At 34.1% G+C, this 23,890-nt stretch overlaps 1 protein-coding gene across 4 annotated transcripts in view; it reads left to right on the forward strand.

Moving 5' to 3' along the window:
- Nucleotides 1-23,890, forward strand: part of LOC128229687 (A-kinase anchor protein 9-like) — a 152,671-nt gene that overhangs the window by 72,544 nt on the left and 56,237 nt on the right. For all 4 annotated transcript variants that reach the window (XM_052941479.1, XM_052941487.1, XM_052941496.1 and 1 more), the window contains 11 exons: nt 678-823; nt 1,808-1,885; nt 5,973-6,104; nt 6,778-7,039; nt 7,515-7,675; nt 10,289-10,440; nt 11,254-11,474; nt 12,009-12,140; nt 15,083-15,313; nt 16,532-16,744; nt 21,753-21,797. In XM_052941479.1, the coding sequence (XP_052797439.1) occupies nt 678-823; nt 1,808-1,885; nt 5,973-6,104; nt 6,778-7,039; nt 7,515-7,675; nt 10,289-10,440; nt 11,254-11,474; nt 12,009-12,140; nt 15,083-15,313; nt 16,532-16,744; nt 21,753-21,797 (1,773 nt within the window). The remainder of the gene's footprint in view (nt 1-677; nt 824-1,807; nt 1,886-5,972; nt 6,105-6,777; nt 7,040-7,514; nt 7,676-10,288; nt 10,441-11,253; nt 11,475-12,008; nt 12,141-15,082; nt 15,314-16,531; nt 16,745-21,752; nt 21,798-23,890) is intronic.

Here is a 23,890-nt window from a genome sequence, read left to right on the forward strand (position 1 = left end):
GGACTTTTTTTCTTTTTAGAATTTCTTTGCAGTTGCTAAACCCACTTGGCTTAAATATCTTCTTTCCAACATTTCTAGCAAACACCTTTTTGCTGAATTAAAATGACTACTTAATAATGAATTAATTTGTAACCTCCTTACAATAAAATATCTCTACTGAAAACAAAAATAAAAAATTGAAAATCTTTTCTAGATCAATGTTTAAGAAAAAGCATTCTCAATGTCAGATATGTACGTCAGCAAATCTATCATTCTGAAAATAAAACAAACACCCATAATTATACATAATCATGCCAATTTTCTTTATTATCTTTTCACATGGTTACCGGTAACTGTCAAATTACTTGTCTTGAAGTCTTAGAAATCTAAGAGATGTGTTAAGAATATTTAGACAACAAAAAAGACATTATTTGAAAAAAAATATTATCTCCCTGACTTTTAATACTTTGTCTTTTTTTTTAAATTTAATGAATATTAAAACAACGGCTTTCTAACAAGTACTTTACCTGTTAAAATAAAACAAAATATATACATATACATGAATTTCAAAGGGAACATTTTGATGACCTAATTTTATATAGTTCTTTATTTGTTTCATTGCTCCTATGAACTATTATGAAAGAAACAGGTAACTACCTGAAATTCAGTGCTTTATATCATTCAATTCTATGCTCCAGGGGAAGCAACTGAAGCCCTTGAGTTGGCCCACCAGCAGGAGTTGTCTGACCTGGAAAACAGACTGGTTCACAAGCACATGAATGAGCTGAACAATGCTCAGACACAGTACCAATCTAAACTGGACAGTCTACACAAGGCTCACGCTGTAAGTTCAAGGGTGGGACACGCTGTAAGTTCAAGGGTGGGACACGCTGTAAGTTCAAGGGTGGGACACGCTGTAAGTTCAAGGGTGGGACACGCTGTAAGTTCAAGGGTGGGACACGCTGTAAGTTCAAGGTTGGGACACGCTGTAAGTTCAAGGGTGGGACACGCTGTAAGTTCAAGGGTGGGACACGCTGTAAGTTCAAGGGTGGGAAGAGGTCGAGTTGAAACATGTTTAATTAAAAGTTGATGAAGTGTTGGTCGTTACTTTAAAGGGACTAGACACTAGATGGTCTCAAAATCTGCAAATTGAATTTACTGGGATATATGTGGTTAAGAGACCCAGTAAATTTTGAATTGGATAAAAAAGCAAAATCTGCAAAAGGTACATGTGTTGAAGCGATGTGATACATCAGTTAGCATGATTCAATGCGTTGTGCACATCAATGCCAATTTTCTTTATTTTTTGACAATTTTTTTTTTTTTTTCTTGCAATGGTATCATCTGGTGTCTAGTCTCTTTGAGGCAGTTATAGATACACAGGCATAAAACTTATCACCGAGGTTGGCATGAGTCTTTGACAACATGCATGTAAATAGATTGTGCAGCAAGTCAAATGACACGGCATAAGACTGATTCATTCCTCTTGATAAGTAACAGAATTTAAGTGTCTTCCACATGTATGGAGGGCAGATCAATATACCCGACCCAAGGGCATGTGCAGAAGCCAGTACCAAGTACCAAGGTCTGCCTAGTTACTGGTCTTGCAGCTTGCCAAAGGGTCGGCCCAGCATAGTCATGAATGATAAAAAAAAGTTAATTGATAAGAATCAAAGTGTTTTGATTGGACTGTAAAAATAACTGACCAGGGGACTGAATGGAATCACTGAGGTGTGTCTAAGGACAAGGAAAAGAAGGATATTGAATACAGCCGCTGTATAGATTGGACTATTTGAAATGTATTCATAACAACATTTTCCTGTTTCAGTCAGAGATAGCAGAACTTAAATCCCAGCTTGCAGAAACCCAGAAATCCCTGGATACCCTCAGCCCAAGACTTCCCAGTGTGAGTGAAATCTTAGTAATAACTTAAGAAATATGACCCAAAAAATAAGCTAGTTCTCTGATAGCTCTATTTCCTGTGCCAAAAACTTTGCTTAAGGGTTGTTTGTTTTTAACCTTAATGATGAATTTGATGCAATCATTGAAAATCAAAAGAACCTGTTTGTTACATTATTTTAGATATAATTTTTACTTATTCTTTTTGTACATATCACCCCTGTCCAAATGATAACAAATTAATATGGGGTCACCAGGGATCCAAAAATCACTGAGTTTTACATTGGATTTCTCAATACCTGACTTTTTATGAAGGAATTTGTAAGTCAGTCATGCATGTTGGCACAACATTACATGAATTGTTGGTGTAAATGATCAACAGTGTGTGTATAACATGTGATAAATTACGTCATATAATATGCTACGTCAGAAGGCAAAAATTTGCTTAAAATGAAAACTTTAATCAAAGATAACTTTTCATTTTAACACCATTTGAAATGAAACAAAGGGCAGTCTATGCCACTTAAATAGCCTGCATTTTTTATTTCCGAAATTTGATGAGGTCATTAGTTTCATTAAACACTTAGACAAACCTGTTTCCAAAATAATGTTTTGACGGTGCTCCGTCAAACGGCCGTATTGTGAAAAGGTTTGTGGAAGTGTTTGAAGAAACTAAACTCGCAATCAAATTCTGGTAAAAGACCAAAGGTTGGGATCCTTAAGTGGCGTAGACTGCGCTATGTTTCATTTAAAATGGTGAAGAAATAGCGAAGTTATCTTTGTTTAAAGTCTTTTTTCAAATAAAGATATTGCCTTCCAACGTAGCATTTATGACGCAATTTATCACGTGGTATACACACACTGTTAATGGGGCATCTCGTGGGAGGTGATTACAAGATATTTTATCTTTTTTTAGATTAACATTTCACGAAGGATTTTGCAGATAATTTAAATTTTCATGCACAAGATTGCATGCATTTTAGGTGTTTTGTTTAGCTCTTGGGAGGGGATTTTCAAGAGATAGAATCCTTTTTGAGCACATTTTATAGCACACTGTTTTATTGAAGAATAAAAGAGGTGTTGTCATAGCCTCAGTTTCATCAGTGTTGCGGTGTGCAAAACCTTGGTCATAGTTAAAAAAAAATAGCTCAAAATATTGGAATGAAACTCGCATGGTAAACATGTTCCAAGAGACCATATGCACATACACAGCAAAGACTTATTCAGTCCGCAGCTCTTTTGTTTGGTATAAGTCTAGTTTAAACTTGAACTCTTTCCATGAATGAATGGATGGTCATAGGCTCTAAGATTTGTGTATTTAGAAACTTGCAAAATTGATAATTTTAAATGTTTTTTGCTGCATTGATATTTTGTATTTTCCTGATTATTATAACCCCGCTATTTTTGTACTGAAGTAAAAATCAGTTTTACAACAATTATCTGGCAAATAACTAATTATTTTAAGTTAGACTTCAATCAAATTAAGTGAACTTTTTAATCACCTGAATTAAAATTGAAATAAGAAGTGAAATTCCGTTATTAAAAGATCATCCAAAACTTCAGATTGCACTGTTTACAAAAAAAAAAAACCCAACTAGTTCTCAGTATTGATGGCTAAATAAGTAGTAAATTTGACCTTCCTATCATTCCCTTAGTAGTAAGAGAGGCATCAATATTGCATGGCCTGAATGATAGGTAGAGGTCAGCCTTGCTTCTGATTTTGGTCGATCTTCTTTATTGACTGGATTGATTAGTCAAGGAATCAATTCCTACCATCTGCTCCATAATATGTACAGTTTTGTTGGCAGTATTCCTGTCATGCTTCTTGTTCAGAAAATTCTTGCTTCCTTATAAACAAAGATCAACATCAACTTGTTATTTTTTTGTTCTTTTCGCGGGAACTGCCTCTTGACACATTTTACTCTACTTGTTTTCGCCTGGATAGTTTTGTTCAGTGATTAAAATTAACAAAAGTTTGCAAACGTAAATCAACCCTGGAATTGGATTACGTTTTGGTATATGTATATATATGTGGGCTTGTTCTATAAAACATACAATTATATGAACATATATTATTCCAGTTGGTTGAAGAAAAATCTCAATTTCAATGACCATCTGCTCCCAGTTTAAAAAAAAATGAAAGCACAATTTGGAATCATCCGGATGTAGACAGTCTTTGTAGCAACTTCAATGCAAAATTTGTATTAAAAATGATATCTGTGAAAAGACCCAATTTGTGTGCAGCTTATTGAACATATTTTAAATACACCTTTTCAAATTGAATTCCCTGGGACTTATATAATTATAGTCATATTAATTTATTATTTCTTACAAAGTTACAACTGTCCATTTTTTTTTATTTCCTTTAATATTTGCATTTTTGATGGCACAACAAGGGTAGTCATTATTCACCGTATATCTCTTCCAATGATCGAAGGTCATTGTTTATCTCGCCCATTCCATGATATTCTTACAGAGCTGACTGTCTCAGATTTAAATGCTAACATACCTATATCATAAATGATAAAAGAATTATTGCAAAAATAAGAATCACTCTGTACTCTTTAGCATGATTTTATCATTAAACTGTAATCTAGCTTATCAATCATAAGGCCTAAAAAAAATACATTTGGTTCGGGTTACCCGACCCTACCTACGGAATAGGCGCCGAACCTACAGTTTTTATAGCCAGTTTGGAAAAAAATGAAAAACTTTCAATAGCTTTTCAATATGTAGTTCAAAACCTTAAATGCTTATAAAGAAGATGGCTTTAACACCATTTTCCAATGATGAAAATGACATTCTCATATAAAGCCTAATGATAATAAAAAAAACCGTACCTACCCTACCTATTTTTGAAAGGGATGTAACCCTAACCCAACAATTATTATTTTTAGGCCTAATAAAGTTGAACTCCATTCCTCGAGTGCATGTATAATGCACCGATTGTTCGTTATATATTTATATTGAGTCTACTTCTCAAGCCTTCCTGACCATATTGTTAAAGCCAGGATCATATTTCAAATTATAGTTATGTATATAAAAATCAGAGAGAAATATTTTTGTCTTCCAATATTTTGTATAAGATTTCTATGCGTCATTTATGTCAATTGTATGCTTGGTAGATAGTTTTTTTGTGTAATTATGGTTATCTATGGAGAAAAAGTGGTTATATGTGCATTATGGCATTTAACATGAAATAAATGTGGAATTTGTGTTCATTTATAACAGTGCTTTAAGCCAAGCTGAGCTAGAGGATTCAGTTTTGGGAAATGGTGTGATTTAATATGTTCTCTGTGAGTGTGTAATTATTTGCAAACATTTTGTTACAGTTATGTTTTATTTTTCGGTCTAATAAACAATTATTGTTCAGGCCCCAATTTCTCGAAACTTCTTAAGCTTAACAGGCTTAAGTCGCTTATTTCAATTAGCCAATATACATACTGAAAATGGCTTTTGATGAAAGAAATGTGGTTTATTCTGATTATTCCTACATAATTTCTAAAAATTCTTGGAGAAGTAAATATAAACCATTTTTATAGAACAAGAAAAATAGTGAGATTAGCTTAATCCTGTTATAAGGGACTTAAGAAGTTTCGAGAAATTGGGGCCAGAAGGCTAAATATAAATACTAATTTTCTTAGTGTTCAGCGGAGAATGTCTCTAGACTAGCCTGGACACATGCATATGCTTCTATATAATCCACTTAATAATTAAAACTAATTAATGACTGAAATGAAATTAATGTGGTTGTGTGTTGTCAGAGGCTTTCTAAATGATGGCCAGTCTGTTTTGTGAGAGCTCTGTTTAATGATAAAAAGTGAATCGTTGTTAACGTTAACTGAGTTTTGAATGGAAAATTGGCCAATGTTGTTATCTTTTAAATTGTTACTACTCGGGTTATGTGCGAGAACAATTTTAGCCCATCTTGTTTTTGAGCATGTCTTAGAATATATCACCTTTGAAAGTTAACGATGATGCCGTTAACAACATTGTTAACTTTAATAGAGTTCTAAACAATCGGCCTTATGCCAAACAAGGTGCTCTAAACTAGCATTTGTAGCCCCTATTCAATGTTTCTACCCTATTTTTAGTTCCATGGAGAGATCACGGAAGGGCAGGATGAGGAAGACTTTATGGCCCGAGAAAGCCTGTCCTCGACTGATAGTGAGCCCAAGTCGGAGCCATTCCAGGCCCATCAGCCTTCAGACACTATCGAGACTCAGGTATGTATGCTCATGAGGTGATATAAGATTGGGATAGGTTAGATTTAATGCTGGCTTTAAGGACTGTGGTCAACTGACAGTCATCCACATCCAAGCCCTTCCAAGCCTGGCATCCTTCTGACCTCCTAGACCCTGGTATGTATGTTCATGATATATTTTAAGAACTAAGTTAGATTTGATTTAATGGTGGCTTAGGAGCCTGTTGTCCTTTGACAGCGAGCCCAAGTCAAAGCCCTTCCAAAACTGGCATCCTTTTGACACCAGCAGACTTATTATGTATGCCCATGAGGTGAAATAAGATAGGGTTAGATTTGATTTAATTCTGGTGTCTAATGACAGTGAGCCCAGGTCAGAGCTGCTCTTGCATCCTTTTGAGAGCACCATTCCAAGGTATGTATACTCATGAATCAATCTAAAAAATAGGTCAGATATGTGTTCAATAGTGGCTTTAAAGTCTCAGTCAGAGCATTCCAGCCCCCTCATCATTCTGACACCGTCTCAGGTATCTATGCCCATGTATTATGTTTGTTCCTCTCCATAATGTCACACTAGCATAAGCCAAAATTGTTGCTGCACTTTAAACTTTTACAAAAAATATTCTGCCTATTTTTTTACAAAGAAACAGAAAAGGTATTAAAATTAACATTTTTACTTAAATTTCATATTTTAACAGGCTTTTGAAGCCCAGGCGGAAGAGGAGATCACTGAAAGTTCCGACATTGGTGGAGCCTCCCTTGGTGGTACGCTGGAGGGTATAGGGGTCGTTTCCCTGGATACGTCTGTCGACCCAGCAACCCTCGCTGACACCTCACTTGACCAATCACGAGGCACGCTGCGGGGTGTGGACACGACAGCTGATACAGAGCTTATACATTTCTCTGAGGAGGAGGAGGAGGACGAGGAGACCAGTGAGACAGACAGGTCTATGCAGGATGGTTAGTATCTCAAAGTCAGTTCTGTGTTTCCTTAAACTCATGATGACTATCATCTTGAGAGTTTCTATATTTGCAAAATTTCGTGCATAATTTTATACTCACTTGCAGTTGCGATAGTTTGTGATTTCCCTTTTGTGAATATGGACGTGTTCATTGCATCATGGCAGTGTTAATACTTAACCTTGCTGAAAAAGGGTGTTTGTAATTTTACTGATAGCCTTGGTTTGATTGTTTGCAGCGTCAGTGTTTTCATTGTGCCAAAAATTGAACCTTCGCCATAACTTAAAAACCATTCAAGATATTCAACTGAAACTTTATATACACGTTGCTAGCATGCGAAATAAGGTCCATAACTCTGGCTTTGATAATTGAGTTAAGCCTCTTGTTTGTATGATGGTGCTCGTTCTGCAGTGCTCTGCTTTTGTTTAGGTAACAAATACACAGTTGTAATTCCTTTCTTATGCCTTATTCATAGCTGGTGACACGGGAAAAACAGGACGTAGCACCCCTCCCGTGATGTTACAGACCCTGGGGTACGGCACAGAACTTCAACCAACTGTGAAATCCCTCGATGACACAACAGACTCGTCCCTCCGGGGAACAGATAGGGAGGAGCTGCAGGCCAGGGTTAAAGAGGTACGGCTACAAATTGTGATGTTCTGATGATCGATTATAATCTAGATTTTTCTCCTTTAAGTTCATTTGTACACGCTGGGAAGTGTTCAGTTAATATCATTAACAAAATATTTTGGCTAAAAGCAACAACAACACTAAATAACTACAAACATACACATAACATAATCATAGTTAAGAAGAATGTGTTATTGTACAAGAATGAATCTACAATTAAGTATTGTCAAAAACCGATTGTACTATCTGTAATCGGTTTCTTGAGTGTAATCTATAATTAATAGTCAAACTGGAACCGATTCAAGACCAATTAGAACAGGACAATATGTATGTATTTGAATATTAAAAAAAAAAAGATTGTTGCTGGGTTTGAAAACATTTTTCCAGTAGCATGCATTCTACCTGTGAATATTTACTGTCAGAGCTATTTTCATTTATGATGAGCATGCTCGATGCTGACGTTATTGATTCAATTTGCAGAATTATTGTTGCATGACAAGTTGCTTCTAAATATTAAAAGTAAAGCTTTATAATTGAATTCTGGTTTTTCGCTGTATATAAATTTGGGAACTTGAATTTTTCATAGCCAATATTTGCGAATATTCTTGCAACTAATGTTTTTTGACAATAACAAGCTCAATATGTGTTACACCCAAAAATTTGCAATTGTCTTAAATTGTATTAAAACACAATAGATTTGAACCAGATTCTTGGCTTTATGTACTGCATGAAATCTCTGCTTGTTGACTTTTGCAAGTCTCCATGAATTATAAATGATACAGCTCCCGATTAATTGACTCCTAGCCTGACTGAGCACGAGAATTAACTCAAATCAACAGAGACTAGAATTAAGATGGTCATTATGGCTATTAATTAAGATTTCTAGGTTCGCTCTAAATGAGAAGGAATTGTCCTTATTTTATTGGAAGGCAAATAACCATGTTGATAAAAGAAATGTAGACCGTCTTATGAATAACCTGTATTTCACCCATCACATATAAAAATATTTCAGGCCCTCACAGTTCATTTATCCAGATAATTTTTTATCAAGCGATGGACAAATGTTATTGCCAATGTATTTCAAAAAGTTAACCTTAACATATATTTTTTGAAAGGCCTTAAAAAGTGTGCCTCAGTTATGATCATGGAACTGGTGGTCAAACAGTAAAATTCATGTATATATGGGGCCTTTTGTTCAACAGATTGTTACAGTTAGCGACGTTGTTAACAGTATCATTGTTAAATATTGTATTATGTGCTCATATAGTTCAATAAAACTGGCACAGCTGAAATGGTAGTCTTTAAATATGTTAGAAGTACTGCAGATAACAACTGTCCCTATGAAACTTCCAGAGCAGTAAAAATTTAAAAAAATAACAACCATCATATTTAAAAAAGTTGTTAACTTACAAACAAAGTTCTGAACAATCTGCCCATTGTTTTCATTAGATATGGAAAATGAGATAGAAAAAACAATCTCATGGCTTTTATTCCAATAAAGATTGACAGTCAGCAGTTTTAAGTATTTACAATAGCAATTGGGACTAAAAGAAAGTTTTCAAGGAGTTTTGCGGGGTATTACTAGTAACCCAAATTTCTTAGCTTATAATTCAAGTTGCTGTTATGCATAATTAAAATTAATCAATGACTTCTCTTTGGCTGATGTAAAAACCCATCTTTCTCTCATATTGGCATCTGTATTTCTCTGCGCATAGTTAATTAAGGCATTGTTATGAACTAAAGAGGAAATTGAGAAATGGACGGTTGCATCCTTTGGATATAGATGGTAGTGGTGGGGTTGGAGTGAAATGATAGGAAGTTAGGAAATGGGTTGAAGCAAAGCTCAGAAAATGAATGGTCTGCAGGTCAGTTTGCACAATCGTGTGTTCAGGATGAACGGAAAAATTGCTAGGGTAAGACCTCCATTAGAACATTTATCAGAATACCACTGTCTACCAAAACAATATGATTCAAAATTTAATCTTGAGTTTTATAAATGAGGATATAGGTAGTGTTAGTAATCGGTTCCCATTTGACTATCGATTATCCATTCCACTCCAGTAACCGATTATCGATAGTAGAAATATTTTTTGACAACACCTTATTTGTAGTATTATTTTTGTGCAATAAATCGTAACCCTTAACTATGCTTATGATATGTGTATGTTTGAAATTATGTAGTGTTATTGTTGCTTTAGACCATATCAACTTAACAATTCCGAATGTATAAATGAACTCAAAGGAGAAAATTGGCAGAACTTAACGAGAGAAAGGCTGAAAAACAACTCGCTGGTTGAATCGATGATCAATTATGACCAAATACAAATGATTGTCACCAATTTCAGGCCCAACCAATCAATTTTCGATTATAATCTATCATCTGAACATTACTAAATACGTGCATCAATATGTAATGATTCATTTGCAAACAGCCTTTGAAGAGAGATTTGAGAGTTAAGCAGAATTAAAGCATACCAATATGTGTTTCAGAAAATACTAAGAACACTGGCTGTCCAGGTGATGGGCTGACCTAGAATGCCAGGATAGCACGCATGAATGAATAAAGCATGAAGATTAGACAGAACAAAACTTGAGTATTATTGTTGTTTTGTGTTTTAGTTGGAGGCAGAGGTGATAGACCTGAGAGCCAGGCTGGGGGCGGAGTTAGAGAGACAAGGGGATACGCTTGAACGCATTGATCGTGAGAAACAGGAGGAGCGAAACCTGACGGCCATGCTACGAGAGGACATTGAACGACTCAATGGTGACAGGTGTGTGAGATAATCGTTTTTGATAAGATAAAACTCCATCTTAAGTACAACTGTTTTGAACCAGAAGAGAATTCAGTTTTGTATAACTGTTTAAATATGTTTTTCAATAAAAGCATACTTTTTCAAGAAGAATGATTGATTTTTGAAAATAAAACCCAAAGGATGAATGTAGTGGAATAGTTGTCTACCTCTCTCCCAAGAGGTTGTGGGTTCAACCCCACCAGACTGAGAGTGGTCTTGTGGAATAGGTTTCTGCCTCTCTCCCAAGAGGTTGTGGGTTCAATCTCCAGCAGGGGTACTGTCTCATGGCCTCTCAAAAAGGACGCCAGTACTGGTTTCTACCCAGAAAATGGAAAAGAGTTATTCATATCAGCTATACAGCTTTACCTGTCTTCATAATCAAGCTATAATAATTTTTCGGTAATATAAAATAAGAGATGGAATCCTAAAATATAAAAAAAAAAATTAGAATTTGTGATATTTATGCAGTTTTAATTTTATTGGACCCTGGGCTAATTAGGGACCCTTTTATCTCATTTCATTCAATAACTTTTATTAAAATCAGTTTCACTGAGTAGATATCATGCATTTTGAAACAAATTCAAATATGAACCGGAAAGAAAAAGGTTTTGTTAAATTTGCAAGTAAAACTTTCAATAACATTTCTGATGATACCATAATAAAATATTTAAATCGAAATCCTTGGTCTCAAGATATTTTATTTGCATGTTGAAAAAATGGCCCTGATGTCTGCAACATCAGCTTCAGATTAAAAGACAGCCAATGGCTTATAAGGAATATTCATCATTTAAGGGAGGCTATGCAAACCACAAACGAGCACCTTCTTAGCCTGTTATCCGACTCCGTAAAGACATACATGACTGTGGACGAGGGCATCACGAGACGCATGAAGACTATGATGGAGAAGTCAGGCGTCAAAGTTCCAGCCCCAGGGTCAGGCAAGAGGACCCCACCTCCAGGGAAGAAGTCACCCAGTGCCTCCCCGGGGAGACTCAGTCCAGCTAGAGCAGAGGGTGAGCTTAGTCAGAGCCAATTAAGGGTAAAAACAAAATATTCCAACAATTCATTTTTGCAGAATTTGTCTTAAATATCAAGGATGTAATTTGATTTCGGATCTAATGGCTCCTGTAATTCCCCCCACCCCCCAACAACAAAAACAACAACAACAAACAGGATGTTAAATTATAAGCTCTAAAAAATGCCACTACAGTTTGCTTTAAATTAGAAGCCAGGAGAGTCATTAAATGGGCTTCTAAATAGCCAAAGGGGCTCTAATGCCAAAATGGTTTCTGCCATAATCAGCTGAAAAGTCAATCACGTCTCTAAATATGGAGAGTATTTATTTCAACATGTGAAACTTTGGTTTTTCTGCCCAGGCATGGAAACAATAGGACTTATTTGATCTGCCATTCAAATGATGACAATTTCCAGGAGACCGCCATATTTCAGACATGAGATTGATTTCTCCCAGCAAGTATGTGCCTTTATCTTACCAGGAAACTAATCCCTCTGATTAACCATTCAAAATATAATGTATTATATTACAGATGCTGATAATCTCCAGGAGACTTCTATCTTATCCAATATTACTGACGAGGGCCTAGATCTCTCCCAGCGAATATGTGACTCCATCTTCCAGGGTCCCGACCTTGCATCAGAGGAGGAGGAACTGCTTATAGGTGCGTGAATTACCCGCCTTGATTATTAACATGTAGTTGTCTCCCTTATACTTTAAACTTAATGATCTCCCTTTTATATCTTCTTTCATTTTCATCAAAAAGAATGCATTGAAAGTAAACCTTTTAGATCGGTCACGATAAACTTCTTATAGGTGCACAGGTTACTGCCTTTTTTAACAATTCATGAGTCATCTTCCTTGTATAGATATGAAATTAAATTATCTGTCTTTCATGTCTCTTTTACTTTCTTTCCACTTTCAAAGACATCATGTAAAAATAAATAATCACCTTTTAAATACAGTCTGTGTAGAAACTCCTTTTGATAGTGGATTATTTCTCCTTTTGGCTTTTCATATATTTTTCCTCTCTTGTATCCACTAAATACTTGCATGCGAAGTTATCTCCCTTGAAGTAAAAGTAAGATTTAATTTTCGATTGTTTTCCTTGCTATTTACATGTTAATAATGGGTCCATGTTATCAACAGACGTATAACTAATTATTGTAAGATAAGGAAATTCTGTTGATTATTAAGCAATTGTCAGAAAAGTGATTAAGATTTGAACTTTAAAAAAAATAATAAGAAAAATATCCCTTTTGTATCAAAACATTTCTCATTACTGTTAAGAATTAAAGCCATTTGAAAATCGAATGTTTGATACATTTGTTGATAACATGTCACTTATTCCACCATTCTTTCAGCATCATGTTTTGTTTATTTAATCCTATGAAATAACTATATACTCGCCTCTCCCTAAGCAATAATTGTTCAATACTTTTATATTTTTTCTCTGTATTCAGAAATTTTAGCTAAAAAGGATAATGATGATGAAACAACAGTTCTCTCTCTTTATATAAGATGTAAGCTTTGTACTAGTTACCCCCCTTTTTCTGTGAAATAACTACCAGCACTTGAGAACAATTTAAGGTGTTTTTTTCACACCCAAGCTATTTGTAAGATTTTTTTAATCAGTGTACTAAGAACTAACATCAATGTGAATTGATTTTTTTTTTTCCAACTCAAAAAGTAATGCCTAAGTTTGTCTTTGTTATACTGCTGTTTGCAAATTAACTTAGCAAAACCTGCTAATCCATCAGTTTAAGAAAGCATGATCGCATTGTCATTTTACACTGTAGAAACAGTCAATTTTTACCGACTCATTGTGGCATTCAGATGCAAAATTTCTAAAACATTCGCTTCGCACCATGCGATCTTGTGAGCATAATTTAAGGCTGTGATATAATTGGCCGGTTGATGTGAGACCAGCGCATACTGTACATGTATGGATGATTTTAGTTTGTTTGAGCCTCTTCAGTTTGAGTGTCTCCTGGTCTGACACATAAAACAATCGCTCAATCACTGATGGTGGCAGTCGGCTTTCTTTGATGTGCGAAATTGATTTACAGGCTAAAGATGTTGGACTTAACTTGGAACCCACCATATTCTGACAATGCAAAAGCAATGATTATTTAATGCTTTAAACTCTTGTAATGCTAAGTTCATGTGCAAACAGCAGTTAATTTGGGATGTATATATTTCTACTGTCATTCTGTCATACAAATGATTGACACCCGGTTAAGAATTGGCTCTAGTGCTAGGTTTTTGAATAACAACACAAGCGCACAATGAATATGAAAGTATGTGAGCAATATCCTGCCCTTACCTCACTTTGTGACCCCCATACTTAAGTGTCTTCATCTCCATAAGTGGCTTAGGCCAGACAAAAAACATGCTGTGGTTGTAGTATGCGGACTCTATTTTTTTTTGGTAAACACCCCTAAAAAAAACATACATCCTTTAAATATAATCCATGTAGCACTATAATTTGTGTAAGGAGATAGATTTTACTTTTATATTTATTTTGTAACTTTCTTGGCAACAGTAATGTCAGAATGTGTATTCATACATGTATATAAACAGCACAAGGATAAATACTTAAAACAAACATTAACACTATACAATAATTTTCCAAAAATATTTTCCCTACCTTCCTAGCCTATTTTTTTTTTTAAGCATGTAACAGGAACCACAACATTATCTGTGTTTGGCCTTATTTCTATTTCCTTTAGCATACTGAGTTATTTAACAGTAAACTCAGCATCATCTGTGTTATATTTAAACGGAAAGCTGATTTGGGATTACTTTTCACGAGTGTGATATTTCAAGCAATGAGATTTCCCAGCGTTGGTGTGCTGTGTTAAACCTTTTTGTCAAGAAAATATGATTATTACTTGTCAATCCTGTTCAACGAGAGAAATTCAGACTCTGAGCAGATATGACGTGTGTTAATATTTTTGAGGAAGTAAATTTACTGTAACATTTTAGTACCAGCTGTGTTCACAATCATTATTCTTGTAATTAATTTGTGATGGATAACTTTTACTTTTGTGATGAAAATGATGTGATAGACTTTCCAGGTTAGTATGGTGTTACGTTTGTATGGATGTATGTTATGTTTTTAAAAGCTGCACTCTCACAAATTGACCAATTTGACATGTTTTGTTTTGTTTTTTGTCTTGGAATGAGCCATTTTTTTTCGTGAGGGTCTGGATAATAAAAACCAGTGATATTAAACTGCTGACAAGAAATCAAATTATTCATGTTTACTGATGTTTTAAGCGTTACTAACGTTCAAGAAACATTAAATTAGCGGCATTACATCAATTTTCATACATAAATATGATAAACTGTGATTTGATTTTTTGTCAGCAGTCTTATATCACTGGTTTCCAATTATTTCTTAAAAAATAATAAAAAGTTGTAAAAATGGTCAATCTGTGAGTGTATTCCACTGCTTCTATATAGAAAGATGACTAAATAACCTCACCAAATCAATTATCCTTTGGGCTTTTGTGGAAAAAAACATCTCTGTGCAAATTAAAAAGAAATATGAATTATAATTGGAAAAATATGGAAAAAATCATAACAAAATTTCCCATATAGACTCTGGAAGTCGACTACGGACCTCTGTCACCCACCTACTTGAAGTCCTTGAGGAGACCACGTCCCAACTTCTTGACACACGCTCCACCCAGGCGCAACTTGCTGACACGGTCGAGGGGACGGGTCATGACCTCTCATCACTCATGGCCCGCTGTGCTGACCTCGAGGATCGATTACGAGAGGAAGTTGAGCGGAAAGATTTCCTTGCTCTCGAGCTACACAAGGCAGAAGGTAGGACGTCATACTATGTACATGAGAAGTTGATACTTTTTTAGAGATTTAGGTTTTCCTTGTTATGTTCCTATATTTGGCTGGATTAGGATCAAGTTTTAAAAATCCAGCTGTAATAGTTCCGGCCCCAGTTTCCCTAATATTCGCAAGTACTTACTCGACTGAATACACTTTTTAAATCCAGTGAATAATGCAAAATGAGTGGAATTTCTTTCTTTCTATATTTAATTTTTTAATTCTTTTTGCTTATGTTACCATTTAAGAACGGAAAATATTGTATTCCTTCTGGCCCCAATGTCACGAAAGTTCTTAAGTGTAACAAGCTTAAATAGCTTCTTTCTTTAAACCAGATTTCCTACTCTAAATCTATAATTAGTTTATTGTGATTCATAAGGATAATTTCCTTTTAAAGTCCTTGAACTTTTAAGAATGTTAACATTGCACAAATTATAATAAAAACAAAAGAATTTGAGCTTAGCTTAATCCTGCTACTAATTGGACTCCAGTTGTTTTGAGAGCCCAGGACCCAATGAAGGTCAATGTTTATTTTTCGAGTAATAGTAAGTCCTCTTTTTTTTACTATTGAAGAACAATGTTTATCAACATAGTAGATTGTGGTTATGGTGGAGTAAAATCATTGAGTAATTACTTAAGTATTTGGGTTAAATGAGTTGGGTTAATTATTGAGTAATCACTTAAGTATTTGTGTTAAATGTGTTGGGTTAATTATTGAGTAATCACACAAGTATTTGGGTTAAATAAATAGGTTGAGCTAATTATTGAGTAATTACTTAAGCATTTTCTGAGAAACTGGGGCCTGGTCTTTGCTATTTTTGTAAAGAAATCTGTTGTGGCATTTTTTTTTTCAAACTTGAATGGACATGGTTTAATGGTCTTGTGATTGCGGAATCCATCTTGAGCGTTGTGTATTAGTTGTCAAAGCATTAATATGATTAAACATGTTTTTTGCATGATAAAATGGTGCGATGATGTTCGTTACTGTGTTACAGTTGAATGCAGAAACTTTGTGATATTTGGAATTTAAATTGAATGCTTGTGTTTGAATCACCATCAGTTTAAGATGAATTTTAATTTGTTGTTGATCAAAATCATTTAACAAACTCATTCTAACTAACATGAAATGGGTTTGATTCATTTATGGTGTTCGATCTGCATGTTCATTTCACGTTCCTGGAATGCCCCACTTTTTATACACAGGCCTGATCGAAGGATATGTGTCGGAACGCGAAACCCTTGAACTGAAGATAGGCGACCTTGAAGAGCAGAAGGAGACGTTGGTTCTTTCCCTTGAAACTACTAAAAATAAACTACACGATCTTGAATCTATGAAATCTGAGAATGAGAAACTGCGACAAGAGATGAAAGAGCAGCGCGAGCTGATGACGTCAAACGTTGGCGACGAAGCGCAAGGTTTACGTCGTTTCCGACGCTATGTTGTGCCTCTAACTGTCGTAGTTAGCTGTTATCTTTTACACAGACTTTTCTATTCTACATCAGAGTGTTGAAACGCTGGGGGTTTTGGAGGCGGGGGCATTTTAGAGTTGTAAGAAATGCTGGTGATTTGTTATGGGTTTTTTTGGGAGGAGGGGAGTGACTTAGGTAATTTATAGTTGTAAGAAATGCTGGCAATGTTCTGTATGGGGCAGGGGACTTGGGTCATTTAAAGTTGTGTACTTGTCAATTTAAAATCAGTTAAAAGTTATTGTTTGACTTATTTATATAACTGTTTGAAATCAATGGTTCAAGTGCTGGTTGCTTCAATGTCTATACAAAATGGGATGGAAATTTGTTACATTTTGGGGTCATTTTCATGTCTTGAGTGCTGGTTGCTTCAAGGTCTATACCAAATGGGATTGAAATTTGTTACCTTTTTTGGGTCTTTTCTATGTCTTTGATGTAATTTAGGAAAGTTTCAAATTTGTTAATATGGGGTAATGTATTTAATCAAACATTAATTATTGCTTAGAGGACAAAAAACCCAGACTCTATAATGTTATGAGTATGATCCTAACAGAAAATCTCAGCATTTCCTGTTTTGTCATAAGGTTAAACTTTAAAAATCTAAAATGATTATCAAATGAATTATTACTGATTGATTTTCAGGTTTTTAATAATAATCACATAAAATCAGTCTGGGATGACATTTAAACTGGATAAAATGGAAAAGCGAATGCACTAGTCTCTTTGTGTTGTGTATCACTAGAATCTTAGTCAAAGACTTAAATTTTCTAACTCTTAAAAAATCTCCATCTGTATATCAGTTACTTTTCTAACTAGCCTGTTTGTGATTATAGCAAGCATTAGCATGTGACTTTTCTGCAGCAACATATGTGTGTAAAACTGTTTTGTGCTTATTGGGATATCATTTATGTAAAGTATAAAGTGTTTGTTTATTATATTGTTACCCTGCTCAATTAAGGGCAAGTTTGCTGGACTTATGATACACCTTGATTTATGAACATCGTTACTCCAAATGCCTATCATATATGCCGGCGCCGGGCAGGAAGGCATTTGGTACCCATTATTTAAATAAGCTGCTAGGTCGCCGTCGGCAACCGGCCTTAAAAGAACAAGGTCCATGTGAGTCTTAGACCATCGACCTCTCCGTAGGGAAACGCTGTAGCCACTCGGCCACGGATGCTAAATGAAAAATAATCTTCATAACATGCTGACCAAATTGTTGCAAAAATCAGCTATATCTGCTCGGCAAGCATTATGATATTTATCCTTTTAGTTCCATAACATTAAACATAGCAAATGGTTTGTCTGAATGAAAAATAATGTGTTTAAAAAAGTGTTTATTTTCCTCTTAAAATGTATAGATTTGCTTAGCGATGTAAGAAAAATGTTGAAAATTATGTTGGAACTTTAGTTGTGAAAAAATCAGAAAATTATATGAATGTTTGTGCAACAACGCCAAATACTAGTTTGAGAAATCAGTTTAATGTCAAAATATAAGCCAAATTGTTGATGACATCAGTCCATTCCTTTTGATGTTGGTAATCGATCGACTGGCAATAGATGCTGCTTTTTATTTGAAATTCAGATTTGGGCAGACTTAAGGCAATGTTCTTTCAATGCTTCAAATACTTGAAATGCTAAGCTCATCTGAAAACACTAGTAATGCATTTCTGAGCACCAAGATCAGTCCAAATGAGAAAGGAAATAGGATGTCTTCGAACAAGGAATAAAATACCTTTAGCTGAATGTAAAAAAGATAAGTATTGCTTTGAATTAACCCATTTGAAAGGTGCGGGATCCCTGAGTTTAAATTTTGAGAGCTATGGTTTTAATTTGTAACCGTTTAAAGTAATTTCGTTTTTGAAAGTCTGAAAATATTTTTGTATATATAATTTTTGAAACAATTTAAATTTCAAATCTTATCTTCAAAACTAAGACTTAAATTTTTAAGCTCTGGCTATTGTTTAGCAGTTGAATTGGCAAAACCTGAAAATGTTACCCATTTAATTAATTCACATGATAATTGTGAGGGACCTTCTGTATATCTTGTGGGTTTTCTTTGTAACTTCACTGAGGGAAAATGCTTGTAATATCTCTTGCTGATGTCACGCGGGTAAAGATGGAAGTACATTTGGGAAACCTAAAAAAGTTCTGTATTAATTCACATAATAATTGCAGGACCTTCTGTATATCTCGTGGCTTGTGGGTATTCTTTGTAACGGCAGTAAGGGGAAAATGCATGTTTAATCTCTAATGCCTTGCTAATGCTTGTTATAATCACTGTTTCTGTTTTGTTTGGATGTCCTGCATGTGGGTGTTGTTATTCATTTATGTCACAGTGTGTTTTTTTATGACCAATTTAGAATCGAAAGTTTGACCCTATTCCCAATTGCTAAAACATATACTTTCTTCCCAAAAGTGAAAACAAGATGCCGATTATTTTTTTGCATATCAGCTAATAGAATATAATAAATAGTTATATATATTTATGTATCATAAAGAATGGACCACAAAACCAGTTTTGTATGGAATAATTAGTATGTTCTTAAAGAAACAAACTTTTATCACACTAATGTACCTTTTCAGCCTTTTAAAGCATTCTTGTTCATTTCTAGGCAACATCGGAATTCCCAATTTTAGTCAAATTGACAAATGTTTGCTGATAAGAAATATGCCCCAACCCCTTTTCCAAAATGGTTGAGAAAAAACAACACTGTTTCTGATATTTCAATACTTCTTTAATTTTTCTCATTGACAATCAAAATGTTTTAAAAACATTTTTTGCATTAATTTAATGCTATTTACTAAAGGTTAAAAAATAAAACATTTGCAATAAGTATTTTTCCAGGTTAAAATGTTTAGCACATTTACTAGTCATTTCTCAGTTTAGAGATTTTGTTAATATATTTATTTCATTACATGGTCATTATGATATGATTTTTACTTACTATTATGTATGCAGATATATCTGAATTTGAGTTGTTTACTTGACTCTTTATTTTTAAATGTTAGTTTGTATTTTTCTTACTAATGTCAACTTCTGTTTCCAGTTAGCTGTTATACTGTGACTGTTGTATAATTTCTTAGTTTTATTCAGGCCAGGCCAATTTAGTAGTGAGGTTAGTTTTTTCCCAAAATTTTGATATTTTAGAGACTTTTTCCTGTATTTTAGTTTAAAAAAACTAAGCATTTACATAAAATTGGTCTGGCCATCCTGACATACAAAACTCTACATTAATTCACTATTAAAACCTCATTTAGAAAGCTAAAAGCTTAAGCCTTTCGTATATTTTTCCCTATAAACACAACAAAAAATAACAGAACATTACATATTAAACTTCGCTAATTACACCAATATATGGTGTATATTTCCTTTCTATGACATAGACCTTTGTATGTTAGAATTATTTTGTTAAGTAATAGTTAGATGACATGAAGCAAAGTTTTAATGATTAAGAATGGGCAGAGTGAGCGAAGCAAACGAGTGCTTCTTAATCATTAAGAATTCACTTCATGTCATCTAACTGACTTAGAATACAACCTTATTGGCTGATACATTGTCAAAATCTGACCCAGGTAGTGTGTATCAGATGATTGGCAGTAGGCGGATCTTTAAACACGTGCGAACGTTGAAATTCTTAATGATTAAGTTTACTACTGAACAGTTGCCTATCTGTAATCTCATTGGCTGAAATTGTAGGTTGTATTCTAAGGTTGCCATATAACATAATAAATAAACAGATATTGGTGTGATATATCATGTAGTTGTATGTAATTGTATTATGATACATCTGTCGAGCTCTTTGTTATATTTCCTTCTTTATATATTATGTTACGTGGCAAATTCCTGTTTAAAGTTCTTTTATTAAAAACACAGGAACTACAAGAATAGATTCAGCTACATATGACAATACAAGTTTGTAAAACAAAATAAAAATAAAAAATAAAGGCAAGAAATCGTTGACTATGGATCACAGCTCAGAAAATCAAATTTTATTTTGGATTTTATTTTTGTATGGTATTCAATTTTATTTTTTCTAACTACATGTATATCACAGTCAGGATGTCAGCAATCTTTTCTTGTTATTCCTGATAGTTAAAAAGAAAATTCATTTAATGTTAAAGCTCTGCTGTTAATGAGTATCCTATTAAATGAGTTTTCTACATCAGCGGACCCAGACTATATTATTCTGTTCACACTACAGAAAATACCATGGGGAAAATAGGCTAGCGAACCATTATTATGCATGAATATTCATTATTTTACCGTAACTTCTTGGAAATTTCTATGGGGTGTCATAGGCTTCCAATCAAATGTGCGGATTTCATCTCATTAATTATTCATGACTTAGTACATGGTTTCTGCAGTCATTTTGCCAAGGGTATTCAATGGAGTAATAGTTATAAATAGATTGGGTACTCAGGTACCTATTTCTCTTTTAATGAAGCATTTCTCTTTCTTATTAACAGATTGTGGCTATATATACATCAACCATACATGTATATATCCATAAACAGAATATTAACACGGGAAAAGCATGCAGGAATTTGCATGAACGTTTCAAATAACTGGGGTCATTTTAACGGAAGTTTGTAAAGCAATCACAGTTTTTAATCATCTGGTTTTTTTCAGTTTTATTCTTAAATGTATACAGAAAATTTAACACAAATTACTTTGAAATCATTTATTGAAAACATCTCAGTTGACTGTTTTATATTTTATTTATTTTTAGAATAAATTTTCTAGTCTCTACGAGCTGTAACAATTCTTTCAATCTTTTTCTTTTTCTAAAACTTAAGTTAAGAAAAGAAGATATTATAAATTAAATTTATTGCATAAACAAGACAGTTGTTTTAAATACTCTCTTTGAATGGAAATTAAGTGCATTTTGGGATTGAAATAAGTAATTAGCATAAATTGCCTCCATATTTAATATGCATGATTTTTGTTATGCAGCAACCAAGGCTGAAGAATCAACTATAGCGCCATCTGGTGGCAAAGGTTGGTCTAAAAATAGAATGTCTATAAATAGAATGTGATTAGAATACAGCTATGGTTTGCAACTGCGTTTGAATGCTAGAACGATTGTGGTAGATGCATTATTATGATTATGACTTGATATCATTACATGTACATGTATTTATTTAAATACCACATTTATGCAATATCATGCATGAAAAATGGAAACAGTTGCATGGAAAATGGAAGAAAAAAACAACATGTATATTTATAATCTGTTGAAATGTTTGCAGTGTTGCCAGAAATGCATGGTTATATAAATGGACATGATATTTATTTGGATTAGATATTGTATTCCAGATCGAAATAATTTGAATATTAGATTTACAGGGTAGCACATATTCTGATGCCGTGTAAGCATGGATGAAAGCATGGCTCCACCCCAACATTCCTTTTGCATGGTTCCAACAAATGAATGTGATTAGTATGGTATGAGGGGGTTTGAGCTTACTCATTTGACACAGACAGCTGATCATGCACTTGATTGTGTTTTCCATGGGCCATATTCAATAAGCACTTTAATTTAAGAAATTTAGATAATTTGATTCAGCTGACCAATAGGCTACATGGAATCACTGAGGCATGTCTTAGGATAAGGGCCAGTATTCAATATTGATCTTATCCTTATCCTTATACATGCCTCAGTGATTCCATTCAGCCTATTGGTCAGCTAATTATACAGTCTAATCAAAACACTGAGTTTCTAGTCTTAATTTTAATTTTAATCTAAGTTGCTTATTGGATACCACACCAGGATAAGATCAATATTGAATACGGGACAATAAATGTACCGGGTAAGCCAGTTTTGGTATTGTAATGAGGAGATATAAATATAATAAATATGGAATAATCCAATATGTACCTCAATTTGTTCAGACTGTTTACAGGGAAAGGTTGAAAAATGTATGCATTAAGTTAATACTTAACTAAGTCAGTGATGAGTAAGTGTCATCCTTGACCATGTCATGCTAATCACAAAATACCTTTTGCATGTGTGTGTACCCTCCAAATCTTGTGGAACAAAACAGCATTACTGAATTTTACAATAGATAGTTATTCTCCCTAGAATACGATTAAAATCATTGCCTGCGTTTTAAAGATGAAGATAACAAACTTGGAATAAATTGTTTCAGTTTGTTTTTTTGTGTAATAAAAATAATATTAAGAGTTCTGACTCGATTTTTCCCACTATTTCCCCTATGCATATTATTTATCCTAGAGTATATAACTATCTACAGTAAAATTCAGTACTGGAGCACTTGAATGCTGATTAGTTCTTGACTCATAATTCTCCTGTGTTTTAAGTCTAAATATTTGATGTAAAGTTTTGATTATGTGTTCTTATTTCTTTTCTGCAGGAAACGTTATGGGTAACTTTCGCACAAGTGTAGAACTAGAATGATAATAGATATTGAATATGTAAATAGTTTGGAATTGGTTAAAATATGTAGTTAATTGTTAGAAAAAAATGAATTTATTAAATGTGGTTTTCTGTATAGAACACACGATATATTGTATTTGGTTTTCGGGGTGCTCTAGAAAGTAATACATGGCACAAATTGTACCTTAATGTTTTACCGTATACATCCTTATTGACATGAATGCCTAAAGCGAGTCGTGAGCAGAGCAGTCTTTATCATAATATTTTCTCCCAAGGGACCCCAAACCAAGATAAGGTCAAAATTAATAAGTAGATTGATTTGCCTTATCAACTGACTAAACAAAAAATATCTGCATCCCTGATAGAATGGAATGGTTAATAAATAGAATTGAATGCTTATGGTTACCTTATTATGCCCCCTTTTGAAAAAAGTGGGGTATATTGTTTTGCACATGTCGGTCGGTCGGTCGGTCGGTCGGTCTGTCTGTCTGTCGGTCGGTCGGAATACCAAATGGTTTCCGATCAATAACTTGAGAACGCTTTGACCGAGGGACCTCATACTTGGTATGTGTATTGGTCATCACCAGCAGATGAACCCTATTGATTTTGAGGTCAGTGGGTCAAAGGTCAAGGTCAGTGTGACCTTTACATGAAAAACGGTTTCCGATCAATAACTTGAGAACGCTTTGACCCA

This window comes from Mya arenaria, chromosome 1 (genome assembly GCF_026914265.1).
Source record: "Mya arenaria isolate MELC-2E11 chromosome 1, ASM2691426v1".
Lineage (NCBI taxonomy): Eukaryota > Metazoa > Mollusca > Bivalvia > Myida > Myidae > Mya > Mya arenaria.